Source organism: Podarcis tiliguerta (genome assembly GCF_965153285.1).
Source record: "Podarcis tiliguerta genome assembly, chromosome: 3".
NCBI classification, from domain to species: domain Eukaryota; kingdom Metazoa; phylum Chordata; class Lepidosauria; order Squamata; family Lacertidae; genus Podarcis; species Podarcis tiliguerta.
In genome coordinates, this window is record NC_139536.1 from 47,455,611 (window position 1) to 47,471,990 (window position 16,380).

A 16,380-nucleotide genomic window follows, 5' to 3' on the forward strand; every position below is an offset into this window, starting at 1 on the left:
GGGAGCTTTCCCTCTCCTTCCCCTGAAAATTGGATCTGTAGGGTAGGAAGAACAACAGAGGATTGTTCTATCTGCAAGCTGAAATGCATGTGCAAGCTGTGTGGGATATTCAATTGCAGTCAAACCAACAATGTCCGTTTTGCCAGATAGGCACATGAAGGGACCGGGGCTCAAAGAGCTTTCCTGTAAACTCGTTAGAGAGAACTCTGTAAGACCCCTCCTCTCTGTGCCCAGATGGCAAGAAGGCGTAGCCATTTATGCTCCTCCTTGCCAGGACACCCTCTCGCTCTGCTCATCTCCACCATGCCTACAATGTGAGATCATTGCAAGTCTGAGCTCCAGTTCAGGCTCCATTTTTAACCTAGACTTAAGTACGTCTTAGTAACTCAATTACCATGTTAAGCCTGCCTGAATGAAGCAGCTGTGTCTGTTACTCTTCAAGACGTATTCTGAGTAACTGTTATTTTTACCTTTTACAAGACTGTGTGTGATCACAGTGTATTGAACGAAGTTCTATGGTATCTTGGGAACCACTATGAAGTATATCACCCTATAATAATAATAATAATAATAATGTGATTTTGGAGGATAACATAAATTACAATTATGGAAAGAACAACAAGCCTTCAACAGTTATCATTTATTTGCACACCAAATAATAGTTATAACAGGCTCAAAGCAGCTTACAACATGAAATGAATTACAAAATGCCTCAAAAACTGGTAAACTCCGAGAGCACATCGGCCAACAATTGACTAAGGGTAAATCACTGTAAAACAATTAAACCTCTCTCATGGAATGTAACAGGGTGGATGAACAAGATCCAAGACAGTGATTTCTGTTCCTATTTTCAAACACATGACATCTGATACTTGGAAATAGAAGGTTAAAATGGAATGCACAGGTCCAAGAAAAAATGATTCAGATCCTGGATTCCCATGAATGTGCTTTATTAAAGGGGGAAATGTTGGTAGAAACAGGAAACGTAATTGGACTCTATGAGAACATAATCAACCGAATTACAAAATTACAAACAAACTAAAACTAAATTTAAGTCATAAACAATAAATGAAAATATCTCAATAAGGATACAATAAACCTGAAAAATCCCCACATAATTCATAATACTGTGTAAGAATAAAGAAACAAAAACGTAATACCAGCAAAAACTAAGCCTCTCCAAAATTAAACTCGTGATCCCAACAAAAGCTTCCCACCTCCTGGTCCCTGGTCCCTCCTGAGCAGCAGGTCTTGTAAGATGGCCTCTGGCTCCTTCTGCAGTAGCAGCAGCTTTTGAAGCAAGAGTCAGTCTGGGCCCTACCCTCCCAAGCCAGGTGGAAATAGGCCAGCAAAGCAGGGAGAGGATATTGTGGGCCTCACAGCAAAGATGGTCCATACATATATGAAGATGTATGGATTCTTTTTTGGGGAAAGGGGAGATTCCCTTGTCCCACTGCAGCCTATCCCCTACATCATATGCTTTTCTGAGGTTCCTAACTCTCAGCAGGAACCTGTAGAGGATGAAAGGATGGGAGGTGGGGAGTTCTATTTACAGAAGAGAAATTAGGGTCCAAGCCATGGTACATTTTGTCAAAAGCAACCTTGAACCCAGAACTGAAAGAAAATAAAGAGGGAGAGAAACAAAAGCCTCAATGATCAACAAAGAAATAGTATATCGATCCTAAAAATTGTGAAGGTTACTTAAAAATAAGAAGAACCAAGAAGTCTAAGAATAATAAGAATAATAATAATAATAATAAGATGCCATTGATACACACAGCAAATAACACAAATAACACACATCATGTACCTGGAAGGCATATACCATGGAAATGCAGGATTAATGCAAGAATGCCACAAATAATAAAACTATAGGTGAGACAGAGAGACGATAAGAAAGGGAGTTAGTGAACAATAAAGCCGTAGGATAAGGTAATGGTGAATATCAAATGATATTCAAATCCTCATTTAAGTCCATCCTAGATGAGCAAAATTTTAAGATATAAATGAACATGAAATCTACTTAGAATATAAATACAGCCAGCAGCGACTCTAATCATAAACGTCTTGAGCAAAATGATTTTTTATCAGATAAGCCAGTGCGCTCCATAATTACCTTGTTTTCAGTCTACAATTTGGTTCAACAGATGTTTGATTTTTATGTGCACTTTTTTTTTAAGAGCCTGCTTTTGCATGCAGATTGTGTGACAGGGACCATATACAGTGGTACCTCGGGTTACATACACTTCAGGTTACATACGCTTCAGGTTACTGACTCTGCTAACCCAGAAATAGTGCTTCAGGTTAAGAACTTTGCTTCAGGATGAGAACAGAAATCGTGCTCCGGCGGCACGGTGGTAGCAGGAGGCCCCATTAGCTAAAGTGGTACTTCAGGTTAAGAACAGTTTCAGGTTAAGTACGGACCTCCAGAACGAATTAAGTACTTAACCCGAGGTACCACTGTATCAAGCTTAAATTCAGGAGAAAGGGTACAATCCACAAGGAAGCGCTACCTGAAGTGGAATTTTGCAAAAGTATAGCCATGATTATGCCAGAAGAAAACTAACAATAGTCACACACTGCATCATTTTGACCACTGGACATGCATTCAAAATGCTTTCTGTGTATGTGAAAGTATGTATATATTGTGTGCCTATTTACAAATGGCTGAGCTATTCCCGAAAGTCCTCGTGAAAAGAAATGGAGATATTACTACTAAAAGATCAATTGTGTATGACTGTTTGCTGGAAGGAAGCATTGATTAGGAAATAGAAGCAGAAGAAAATACCTATTTCAGTTCCCCCAGGGTATGAAAGGACTTATCTTAAACCTTTATATGAGTCACCAGGTGCCATGCAAATTTTGGTGTGTCTTCCACAGTTGGGAAGATGAACTAGAGCTAAAAAATTATCTAGCTTTGTATGAACCTTCTATGAGAGCTATTTGAAACGCCACATTTTGAATATATGTTTTAAAGAAGAGATACCTAGTGATGTGATAAACTCTGTTTCATTCATACATTTTCTGCTGGCGGGATGTGCTCCTGTAATGTTAGCTATCACCTTTGCCCTACAAGGGATTGAATTAGGCGCTCTGTGCTGAAAGAACTTCCTGGATACTCACTGCTGATCTCAGAGGTTTAAAAATGAGATGGCAATCTCTCTGCCTGCTGTAGCAGGGGAGCTGGTCAAAGAGAATAGATCCAAGCAATGAGCATCATCCAAAACTGGTTGGAGTTGAGGGGCCAGACACTCTCTCACCTTGTTAGCCTGTTAGCTGAATAGTATTCTGTATTATTTTCTCTGCTTTTCACACCTACATATGTATAGGCCCAAAACTATGATGATATAGCATTGGGTTAATTTTATTTGGGAAAGCTGCATTACACACCCATCACCACCCTTTTCTTTATTAAATGCAAACATAGTACACTCACCAAAATATAGCAAATATATAATCTTTATCTCTCCTAAAAAAGGTAAAGGGACGCCTGACCATTAGTGACCAGTCGTGACCGACTCTGGGGTTGTGGCACTCATCTCGCTTTACTGGCCAAGGGAGCCGGCGTCCAGCTTCCGGGTCATGTAGCCAGCATGACTAAGCCGCTTCTGGCAAACCAGAGCAGCGCACGGAAACGCCATTTACCTTCCTGCTGGAGCGGTACCTATTTATCCACTTGCATTTTGTGCTTTCGAACTGCTAGGTGGGCAGGAGCAGGGACCGAGCAATGGGAGCTCACCCCATCACGGGGATTCGAACTGCTGACCTTCTGATCAGCAAGTCCTAGGCTCTGTGGTTTAACCCACAGCGCCACCCGCGCCCCTTTATCTCTCCTAGTTTGTCCAGAATTAAATTTCTCCCATAATCAGATTTCAAGTGTGTTTATGTTAGAATATTTAAATACAATTCACTCTGATGCTTCAATTATGTCTTACGTATGCTGTGAACTGCTTTGGGAACTCTGCTTGAAAAATAGGATGCCGTTCTATCAAAGAGATATACCAATATACATTGTGGGTACCAATAACTGACTGCTAATAAAATTATTGTTTTTTATTGGCACAAAAGCACCCATATCAGTAAGAGCTGGAAACATCAAAGATTGCCCACACCCCATTTTGAAGATTTTCCCTTTCACTATAATAAGTTTTGCTGTGTTTTAAGCATAGCTCTTCAGGTCAAGGCAAGCTACATTACACAGCTCATTTTTTAAAAGCTAGAATGTGCTTAATTGCTCTTCCAGCAATATAAACCTGTCAATTGGTTTTAATGATTAATAATGATTAATTTTCCATACATTATCAGACCTCCTTTTCCTCTCTCACTCTTCCTCCCTCCAGTTCCACCCAGAAGGAGAATCATCTGGGGCCACCTAAAAACACAAACAAACAGTCATGGAGCTAAAGTAAGCAACTACTCTATATATTCACAGAAAAAAGAACATTTGCCATGTTTGTGTGGCAATACAAAATGAAATGAAACTTTTGTTTGCAACAACAGTTTGGAACTACATAAGTAAGCCCCTCCTGATCTTTATAACTCTCTAGCTGATAACAGACAAGTGTAGGTGAATGTTGATTTGCTGTGATAATTATTTTTAATTCTGTCTATGCAAGTCGATTCTATACCTCAGACAAGGACCTCGGATCATGCACTAGAAGAACAACAACAAATATGTATGTGCTTAGGTGCTCTCAGCTCTTTAAAATAGACTACACCATGTTACACAGCAAAAACAACAACAACAACCCTAAAAACCTGAGGGGCATTCCCTGCTGGTTATGGACAAATGTTATAAAACTATGATGCTGGTGTTGATAGCTTGGTTTATAGACCACCTAGATGTAAAGTTGAACTGCCTCTGGGCTGCAATTCTGAAACCATTTATTAAGAGAATAGGAAGACATTGGGAGGGGATAATGTGCTGTGTATGTATGTATGTATGTATGTATGTATGTTGTGATAACACAGTTTTACATTATTTTAACTTTATTTATTTGGGGGAGGATCAGTGAATTCAGGAGAAACATTAATAAAGAAAACTACGGCAACTGTATCAAGACCTCACCCATTGCCTCCCATGTCAACATCCACACTAGAGAATTTGGTCCTCGTGTTTTGACAGCAGATGTCAAATATTCAAGAGGAAGTAGCCTTAAAGATAGTATGGCCAGTACTTTCAAATGTAAGCTATATAGGCCTCATAAACCGAAGTACAAAGGCTCCCCCACTATCTCTTCCCTTGGAATGCCTGCCCTATCGTTGTTGCCACAGGGGGCAGAAAGCCAGGTGGTGGAACCCTTGGGGAGTAGATACAGCTCCGGGGCTCAATATTACTTAGTCCTGCCTTTGTCTGACAGCTTTATTGAGGCAAAACTCTCAAACTTGTTTTATACTAGGTACAAATTCAAATGTTTTTTTTAAAAAGTAAATGGGGCCAAAAAGAATTTTATTTTATTTTACAAATGCGTCTAAAAATCTTTTAAAATAGCTTTAAAAACTTTTCATTAACTCACTTTCTATCTCTTTCCATTAATTACTATTGCAGCTATTTACTTAGAATCTTTGTCCCCTGGGAGGTTGGTGTCTTGGTCCATATCCTCGACCTGGTGGAGGGAAAAAGATTATTTTTAATGTTCAAAGAGCATCCCTGGTAACAGTTCAGAAATTATTTTATTCATTTTAGGATTTATTTGTTCAGCACACTTTTATCCCACCATTCAACTTGCAATCTACAGCTCTCTTGAAAGCTAAACCATCAGACAAACAAAGCAGATAAAAAAATCCCTAGATTCAACCTTAATGCCAAGCATAAAATATCCCTTTAAACTCATAACAACCTAGCAATATAAACCATTAAGAAAACCCTGAGAAGGCCCAGGCAAATGGGGGAAATATCAACATAGTTGGCATCAGTCATACTTCCTGGAGAGGGCATTTCATGATGTGGGCACCGCTGCAGAGAACACCCTTTTTGTAGTACAGTGGAACCTCGGTTTTTGAACATAATCCATTCCAGAAGACCGTTCGACTTCCGAAACATTTGAAAACCAAAGCATGCATTTCTGGAAGAATTTACGTCTGGAAAACTGGAAAACGGAAGCAGTGTTGCACATCTGGTTTCTGAAAAGTGTTTGAAAACCGAAGCAGTTACTTCCGGGTTTTCGGTGTTCGAAAGCTGAAACATTTGACTCCCGAGATGCTCGAAAACTGATGTTTCACTGTATTACCACCCAATATAACTCTTCTAATGGTAGGACTATGAAAAGGGATTCATCCTCAGATTTAAGAGACCAGACAGGCTTAATTTATATCCCACCCAGGGTGACACAATGTTTTTGAACCTATATTTCTCATGTTCACACATAATTCTAAGCCAAGATGAGTGGTTTGTGAACACATCTTGAGCATTCCCCGTTTTGCTCCTACTTTCATGCAGCTTGTGAACCACAAGCACCTTGAGCCTATATTCCACTCAGTGGTTTCATGTAGATTTGTAAAGTCACAGGGGACATGACTGAACACTGTGGGACTACATAGGATACAGAATTATAATTGATGGGAAGAAGAGGTAGAATAAAAAGCTGGAAGAACATGGCTCTTTATTTACACCCTAATGGAGTTATGAATTATCTATCAACAATGGCTGTTTCAGGTAACTTTATGAACATCTGAGACCAACTTGAATGGAAGGATGCTTCAATTCACAGTCCATACTTAGCTTATTGCATGAAGCAATTCCTGCCTGCCACGAAATACTAACATAAATTTGAACTCAAATGTGCATTGCTTCAAAACTACCAGTGTATTTATGCAAAGCAGTAAGAGATTTGGAAACTGGATGTGGTCTCTTACTGAGTGTGAGATTAAACATTAGAAAACAGGCCCTGCTAAGGCAGCCCTTGAAGGTGTTTGGTTTGAATGGAGGAACTCACACTCCCCTCTCCTGGTGCCTGCCTTCTATGAAGAAAGAGGTATGGCTTCTACTTTCTCAGAGGATGAAGTCCTATCTCTTTTAATTGAATGCCATGAAGGATTCAAGTCAAGAGGGACAATTCACTGTCCTATTAGGAAATCCAAATCACGCTGCTTCCTTCCTCTCTGGCCAGTGGATGCTGTGAGAAGGGGCACAACCTCTGAATTCTCAACTAGTTGTTTTTCTCTGTAATTTCTTCTGGGGGTGGGAGAAGAACGAAATACCCAACACAGAACCAGGTCATGGATGGTACCCATTGAAACTGCAGGGAGATCACCAGTAGGAGGAGCCAGAGCCAACAACAGGCAAAGCCAACTAATTCTAGTTTTGTTCCCATCCTCCTCCCTGCTGAGTTCTGCAAGAGCAACATTGACACTAGGGAGGAGGAAGCTGACGGGCCATGGATTGGTTGTAGGCTGGGTGATGTTGGTGGAACAGTGGCCATTTGCCCCAATGTACAGAACTCCAGAGAAAGTGCTCAGCCTCCTCTCTGCTCAGGCAACCTCAGATGATGCAAGAGGATTGGCTATGCAGGCCTTTTTCACCCCAAGCTTTGAGAAGGCTTGGCCTGGTTCCATACTCTGTGCTGTCATAATCCTTCCAAATTACCCCCAAATCAGTCACATACAGAGATATAAGACTTTGTTAGAGAGGCAGTTGTTTAAAGTGGCAAATTAAACTTGCATTGTTTCAGCTGATAAATTAACAGGTGCTCTAAGCTCGATGTTTACAAGAGGACTAATATAGGGCTGCCAAATTGTGGTGGTGAGATGGAGGAAAATTACAGACAATTAAGTGTGATATTTTAATCACACTGAATACATCTCAGGCTTGAAAGAGGAAAACCCTTTATTGCAATTGTAAGCTCACTTTCAAGTATGTCCAAGACCCATTAAATAGAGATTCTGCACAAAAGCTCAATCATACTGAATTGGGTAACAAATTAGAATCTGAAACTGCAAGCGATTGACACAACACGCCACTGAAATTCCTTAAGAAACTGGAATAAAACAAATGACATAAAGCTTCTGCTTAAACAGGAAAATTTTGCGTACATATGTGGGGCAGATTTAGAATAGATGGAGGGAGATGCTTAATTTTGTTGTGATTATTGATGCAATAATCTATTTGTGACCTTATTATAAAATGTCACTGATGCATAATTAAGATGAGCTGGTTCCTCACCTATTCCTACATTTCACTGTATGAAGTCAGCTAACAGCTTGTCAGTGGTTAAGTTAAAGTCTTTTAATACATGCTTTTATATATCAAAATATTGATGCAGTGAAAGATTTTGCAAGTATGCAGTTGAATGCTAATCTATAAGCTGCGTTCTTTTTACCTGGAGGCTGGGATTCATATGAATGGCCAGGGGGCTGACGGTCTCTCCACCACAGAGAGTCACTGCCCTGATCACGATAAGGACGAGATGGAATTCTGTTTGGATTCCGAAAGTGAGTACCTCTTCCCCTTCCTGGTCTCTCTGGAAAGGAATTTATGACACTTGAAACTGCTAGCGCACTAACAAAATAAAATCCAGAGTTCTCAAGTTGAAAGCTAACTGAAAGTTATAGCATATACATTAATTTAAAGTTTCAGCTGACTTAATTATTGATATTCTGCTATAAGCAAAACTTGAAAATTACTAACTACTGTAATTTAAAAGCACAGACGCAATGAACATGGTCCTTATTGTGGGCATGCGTAGGGACAGCTTCATATTTGGTGAGTTTTCTGTATAGATACGTATAGGAAACCATGCACACCTTGCAGGTATATTGCCATATATGTTTCTTTTGCCACACAAACCGTCTGTTAATGCAAACACACACACCTCAAAGTGGTTTGCAAAAAGAACTCACATGGTACCTACCTGTCACAAAGCTGTCCAGTCGCTGTCTGCTCTGAATTATCCTGCCTCTTGCTGAGCAAGTTTTGTGAATAAGGGACATCAAATCCTGAAACTTGGCAAGCCAAGATTCCTGCAGACAAGGAAATAATGAAAGCAATGGCAAACTCTCCCTCTCATTTTCAGAGGTCACACTGAAATCCCCAGAACATTTATCTAGGCTATACTGTAGGGACACGGGTGGCACTGTGGGTTAAACCACAGGGCCTAGGACTTGCTGATCAGAAGGTCGGCAGTTTGAATCCCCGCGACGGGGTGAGCTCCCGTTGCTCGGTGCCTGCTCCTGCCAACCAAGCAGTTCAAAAGCATGTCAAAGTGCAAGTAGATAAATAGGTACCGCTCCTGCGGGAAGGTAAACGGCTTTTCTGTGCACTGCTCTGGTTCGCCAGAAGCGGCTTAGTCATGCTGGCCACATGACCCGGAAGCTGTACGCCGGCTCCCTCGGCCAATAAAGCGAGATGAGCGCCGCAACCCCAGAGTTGGCCACGACTGGATCTAATGGTCAGGGGTCCCTTTACCTTTACTTTATACTTTAGGGACTCAGTGCCAATACATCCTTTCACTTCTAGCTCAGCACTGTGTGCTTCCAGTCAGGTCAGTTATGTTGCAGAGCTGCTAGAGAGACTTGTACAGTGTGATTTCAATGAGCACCTCCAGGTTCACCAAGTTGTCTATGTATGACTTAAGGCCCTAATGGATGGGGAATCTCCTCCAGTCTCTGGATAATTGTCATCTGCCTGCAGAAGGATAGGTTTATCTTTCTCCCCAACCAGCACAGAAATGCTGTGAACCGCTGGCACAGGGCCCTGATCTGGATTAGAATCCTGACACTGGCTGTAAGGGACTTTGCTCTACTCTTCAGATGAAGAGCAGTATACAAATTTAATTAATTAATAATAATTAACATTACCCACCCTGCCTGGTGGCTCTCAGAATGGACAAAGGCAAAGGAACTAGAAACAAGTTTTAGATTTTCAGCTCAAGACCAAAATAAAAACTGAAGAAGATGGTTGCGTTTATATTTTTATTCATTACATCAGCAACATAAACAATTAGCAAGTGGGATCTCTTTTCAATTTGACAAGGTGGATTTCCACTGCTGGAAAAGCACAAAAGTTTGCAAAGGTGAAGTACTTACTACCACTGAAAACCTTCTTTTATTTTCCAAAGAAGACATGGTTAGCTTTCTTAAAATAAAAATTATCCCCAAACTAAGCTTGCTTTTCTTTTAAATAAAACAACCCCCACCCCAGGCTTATGTACTTACATTGCCTTCCAAAAGATCATGTAAAGAGCATCCTCTGTGGGCTTGCAGGTATTTCGTGTGAAAGAGGTTTCCATCAAATACACTCCACGCCATTATGTCATCCGCTTTAAAGGGGAGGCCACAGGTATTATTGGCTGTAATCATCAAACCTAGGCCACGTATGAAGAGAGAGCCAAGCTGGACACCTCTTGAATCAACCTGAGCAAGCTGTTAAAGCATTTAAAAGGGAAGAGAGAGAGGAGTTGTTGCCTGTGCTTACCATGATTCCGTTACAATAATATATCAATTAGCTATTGGGCTACTCTCAAGGTGCTTGTTTCGGTGTAGCTCTACACAACTTACACCAGGCATAGGCAAACTCAGCCCTCCAGATGTCTTGGGACTACAACTCCCATCATCCCTAGCTAACAGGACCAGTGGTCAGGGATGATGGGAATTGTAGTCCCAAAACAGCTGGAAGGCCAAGTTTGCCTATGCCTGACTTATACCATCTTATCAGGAGGTCTGTTCCATGCAGTGTAGGAATTGGGCCTTTAGTGTTGTGGCCCATACCCTTTAGAATATCTTCCCTTTAGACAGGTGCCATCCCTACAGTCTTTTCTATGCCTACTGAAGGCCTTCCTCTTCCAAACAGCCTTTTAAGCCTCGTCTCCATCTTTATTAGAATTGTTTTTAAAATGTTTCAAATAAATATTTTTGCTTTTTTGCTTCCTATTTGCTACCCTTGTCTCCTTTAGGAGGAAGGGCAGTAAATACAGTACATACATACATAGGTACAGCAGAAGTACATTCCAGAATTTTCCACTCCACTCTTCGCTTGTACCAGGGCCATATTTATGATGCAAGGGGGGACAAATAAACCAGGAAGCTGCCATTATACTTGACTACCCACGGCATCTGAACCCAGGATCGTTGTTTGCTTCTCCCCAACAAGGTAGAATTCAGAAGCCAACAACAAACCATAGCTTAGGGAATGTCTTGCAATTCTGATTTGTTAGGGGGAAACAAACCATGATCCCAGGTTCAGATGCCATGAGAAACCAAGCCTTCCTGGTTTCTGCCAGGGGAGGAATGAAGCATGCCGCTCATTCCCAATGAAAGATGAAAAGCCACCAGCCTTGGCTTATTGTGAGATGCAAACATGGCCGGTATCTCTAATTTTGACAGCAATGTTTAGTGGATGAGATGGGGATAAATGAAGCACTGACTGCATATGCCTCAAAACAGGAGCTGGAAGGAAGAATGGCTCCGAATTGTAGTCATGTGTCTTGTTGCCTTCCTCCGCCATACAGAAGATGCTGTGGCTACAACCCCCCCCCCCCAATACAGGGAAAAATAAGAGACAAACCTATCTAATTCTTAGAAAAGTGAGGGAAAGTATTGTTGGAGCACATCACACAAAGAAGGCCACTAGACACTGCCCCCCCCCCAAAAAAAGTGACTGGATTTGGAGATGTGACAAGTAGTCAGACCTGCTTGTAGCTGGATATATTGTAGCTAGACATTCTATGCTGGATATATTGGAGGGCACAGAGAGGATAAGCAAAACATTCAAATAACAAAATGCCAGATATATAAGCCTTTTGATGTTTTAAAGACAGGCAACTGGTTAAATCCACTTACTAGTTATTAATTTTAACGTCCAACTGCTTTCGCACCAAGAACCCAGGAAGAGAAGGAGCCCATTTACTTCTTACTGAGCAACTGGGTGGAATAATGCCTGGATATTTTCTTTATCTCTCCACAAGCAAAGGCTAGGGGGGTGGGAAGCCTAGAATATCATGGGGGACTCACAGCTGCCTCCACCCCCATGGCTACGGGCCTGCTGTTAGTTTACCATCCCAGCAGTACCAAACATGTGCAACCCTGAGAATGCGCTCAGTGTGGGGCTGCCTGAATGGCAAGGAGGCTGTGCCAGCTGCAGCAGCCTCCCAGGAACACATAATGAGAAATCAAAGGACCGGGGGAAGGATGGTGGGGACGGTGGAGCAGGAGGGATCCTACTGCTACCTATACACAAGCTGCTTTTGCCTGAATGCTTTCCAGCAATGCCTAGCTGAGTCAAAACCCTTTGCCCATAGCACGAGGAGAACCAGGACACAGCCCCACCTGGCAGCTCTTGCTGTGAGGTGTGTGCATTTTGTCTTTGATGGATGACTTAATTACTGGTGATAGGCAGTCCCATTCATTTTAGGTGCCACACCAGCAGTGTAGATCCTACCGAAGAGACATTTCTGGTCCCCTTTCTTTTTACAATCCCCGACTGGGGAACTTGCTCCCACCTCATACTCATAGCCTATTTGAGCTTACCATATGGTACTATCCATGACTAGGCAAGCTTTCCATCATCAGTTTTTTAAAAAATGTAATAGCACTTTTTTTTCTTCATACACTTATACTTGCATAGACCAGTGTGGTAACAGAACCCTAGCTTTAAATGCAAACAATCAACCTCTGGGCAAAGACACCAGCTTCTGTTTCTAGTATACTTGCAGCGCCCTTCACAGCCACATGGGATTTTCCCACCCAGGGGGAAACATGTTATGGGCCCCATCATTGTCATGCAGCCTCAAGTGCATGGAATGGCTTCACAGCTCCCATGCAGAAGTGGCTGAAGGATGCTTTCCTTGGAAGAGTAAAAAAGATCCATTGACTCCATGGTCCTGGGAAAAGGAAAACAATGGAGGAGGAGGAAGAGGAGGAGGAAGAGAAGAAGAGGAGGAGCACTCATCTTTTCAAACATAATTGCGTATCTACAGAGCAGTTTTGTTTCCCCCAATGTAGAAGGTGTTTAAGACTGTTATGCATGAGCTATGTGTAGATTAAGCTATTTTCATTTCAGGGGGTTGGACTAGATTAAAACTTGAGGGTCCCTTCTCTATGATTCCGTGATTCAAGACATTTATGAGATTGTGCTGCTGATTGCTGTTTCGATCCAATAAACTTTGCATCTCTACAATAAATGACTTTAAATGGTAATCTTAAACCTGTTAAAGATGTCTTTAAAAGAAAGTGCAGTAGATGCTTTAATTAAATGACTGATAGCTACAGCCAGATGGTTGTATGGATGTTAGTGTTTGTTAAGTATAAAATTAAAGGGCAACTTGGCTTATTCCCAAATCAAGGATGAACCTCATTGATATGAACAGTGGCACATATCCACCTACCTCTGCCTGCAATGAGGGAAATGTTGACAAGGATTATGCCAATAAAGGCTGAATGAATGCTGACAAGGATAAATGTAAGAGTCAGTAAATATAAGATGTCAGTCAGATAAATCAATCCATGCAAATGAGCAGATCACATGATGGTAGAATGAACATTATAGAAGTGACCCTCCAGCTTGAATATCTAAGATTTCAGAACTGTGAGCATTACTAATGTCAGGCTGGTATGGTTGACAGGGTGACTTGGGCTAGTTCACCATCTCTCAGCTTAATCTATTTTGTACAATTCTTTGGGGGGGGGGGGCACATGCCATCTTGTGCACCTTGGAACAAGGGTAGGATATACCCCAAAGACTAAAGCTTAAGTTAAGTCCTTCCTGCTTAGTCAAGGTAGCAGCAAACACAATGCAGTTGAAAAGGAGGGTCTTACCAACTAAGGCATCTGTTGAAAGGACAAAACAAGAATAACCAGTTCTTAAATGTCCCTAATGCTTTACACAGTAAATATTTAACAGTAAACAGAACAGCAGTTTGGGGTTTATATATGCTCGGAAAGTTTGTTTACTGTGCTTCATTGGCTGATTTGTGTAAAGTGATACTTTGGTTGAACAAAACTGATATTTACTGTAAGCCAAGGCTCTGGAGTGAACCTAAACAAAGATTTCAATATCGCTTTACATTTTTGTGTCCCATGAAAAGACCCTGAAAATCAAAAACACAGCAAGAGACTCACTACAAACAGAGCCTTGTTTATTAATCAAAACCCAAATCAGTTAAATTCACTTCTAAAGCTCAAAGGGATTCATTTTGGGGCACCCCCCCCCCCAGAGCCGTTTCCTACACTCCTGTTTTGACACTGAGTAGTAAGTGCGCTACAGAGAACTGCAAGGAAAAAGGATGGATGGATTGTGCCACCTGCCGTGTGGACCAGCTGATGACCAGCACAAGCGGAAAACATCCTTCTCACGTACACTTTGAGAATTAGAGATGCAAAACCACAATGGCTATGGTCAGCTGCCACAGATGGAGGGCGCAATGCTTCCAAATACCAGTTTCTGGAAACTATGGGAGGGGAGAGTGCTCTTCTGCTCATTATCTGCTCCCTGGGTTTCCCACAAACATCTGGTTGGCCATTGTGAAAGCAGGATGCTGGAGTAGATGGGTGATTGGTTGATCTAGCAGGCTCTTTTCATGCTGTTATGGGCCATTCCCTTATACACACATACCCCACAAGCTAAGAGAGGTTGAGGCTAAGAGACTGGGCTGTGTGCACAAGAAATCCCCGGTTGAAATCTCACCTCTGCTATGAGCTTTTACTAAGTGGCCACAAGAAACCCGCACACCCCTATCTGAAATACCGGACTGAAAATGCTGACCTGGCTTTTTGCAGCGCATACTGAAACGAAATGCTCTGAAAATGTCTAGAGTGCTAGACAGCTGCTATTATTGCTGTTGCAAAGGGTGAAATCCTGCAAAGTCTGATTTTTGAAACTCAAAAGCAGCCATCTATTACCAAATTCCACTTCTGAGAAAACACACCTCTCCTACCAAACATGCATGCTGTTTACACTGATTGGATATGTACATAATTTGCATTTGAGTATCCACACTCAAGTACAAACAGGTAGCATGAAAAGTGGTTTTCAGACTATGTGGCCTACATACATATATCTATGTCTATACCTATCTCTAACATTACAGTTTTCATAATGTCACAATGAATATACATTGTAAAGTGGTTTTATTATAAACTGGAGGAGGCAGGCAGGTGTTTGCTGGTACGGAGTATGATTGGTTAAAGTTAACGTATTAGTTACAAAATGAACAAAATGATCAGCCCTGCAAGGAAAAGTACAAGCAGAATCTTTTTCCATGTAAAACTTCTCTGTGTCTAAAATGAAAGAGAACACCTATCCACATCACTTTAGATATCTATAAAACACTAATGCAAACTCTCAAAAATACCTTGAGCAAGTTGACCATCTGCTCAGGTGCAACACACCTAGAAGGGTTACCCAATAAAGGAAATAATATTTTACACTTAACAATACCTTGCTCTTGATGGATGTGGTACTGTGTTTCCTGACAAACAAAGCATTAAAAAGAACAGGCATGTATAATGCAGCATAAATCAAATTAAACAAGATAAGAACTAAGGCTAACAAGAAAGCAAATAATTGCAGTGTTGCAGATCTTGTTCCAAATACATCTTGAACTTTAGCTTTATTTTAGTGGCAGTACCTCTGCAAGGCCCTTTATTTCATACATGTGATTAGTTCCTAATAGCTATCACAATAAAGCTCTTCAGAGTGTCACAGTTTTCTTTTACTTTGTATAGAGTCTATGAATGTACTACAGATGCCTTCCGTGTAAAAGTTTTCAAATCAGGCTAGAAGGTATGGGCTAGGCAGGAAGTCCTTATACAGTGGTCTCGCCATTAAACCATTCACATGCAGCCATTCATGGCATGATTGCAATATGCTTATGGATAGATTTAGGGTCAGGCGATCACCTGGGATATTGGGTGACAGGAAGGCCAGGCGCAGTCTATCTACTCAACAAGTCATTCAGCAGCTGAAACAACTAATACAGAAAATTTATATGGCATGAACAAATACGGTTTTACAGGTTCTAGCTTGCATTTTCATTGACTTATACGATGTAGATAGTGGATCGGAGTTGTGAAATGGGCTAGAAACACAATAAGAAATAAGGTATTTAAATGGAGGGGGAAATCTGGGTGTGTTCCTTGCCTGGGGCACCATTTGTTTTGAGACCAGTCTTGTCCGCAGCACCTTAATTGAATGTCTGTTTGGGCCTGCTTTATGTTGTTGGCAAGTTTGTGCGGCGCGATAGCAACCTGAACCATAACTTTCAAAGTGTCCACACAGGTCGCTCCTTCACTTTTGTTAATTTCACAAAGCTAAAATTAGAACTAAAAAGATACAATCTGCAAGTATGTGAGAAGGGGGAGTTTGTGAGCAATATCTTATTTTCCCTGCAATATACTCTGCATTGGTGTCCCTTTAAGTCACCGCACTCTAGTAAGTGAATCATGCTG

General features: G+C 41.3%; 1 protein-coding gene across 4 annotated transcripts in view; it reads right to left on the minus strand.

Moving 5' to 3' along the window:
* Positions 1-625: 625 nt before the first annotated feature.
* FAM120B (family with sequence similarity 120 member B) overlaps positions 626-16,380 on the minus strand; it is a 40,455-nt gene continuing 24,700 nt past the window's right edge. For 2 of the 4 annotated variants that reach the window (XM_083434104.1, XM_083434106.1), the window contains exons 7-12: positions 10,153-10,359; positions 8,850-8,958; positions 8,319-8,459; positions 5,517-5,606; positions 1,036-4,372; positions 626-719 (exon numbers count right to left, since the gene is read on the minus strand). In XM_083434104.1, the coding sequence (XP_083290230.1) occupies positions 5,557-5,606; positions 8,319-8,459; positions 8,850-8,958; positions 10,153-10,359 (507 nt within the window). In that variant the 3' untranslated portion in view covers positions 626-719; positions 1,036-4,372; positions 5,517-5,556. Of the gene's footprint in view, positions 720-1,035; positions 4,373-5,516; positions 5,607-8,318; positions 8,460-8,849; positions 8,959-10,152; positions 10,360-16,380 lie in introns of those variants that run through there. The other 2 variants (XM_083434107.1, XM_083434105.1) reach the window with 1 other exon arrangement.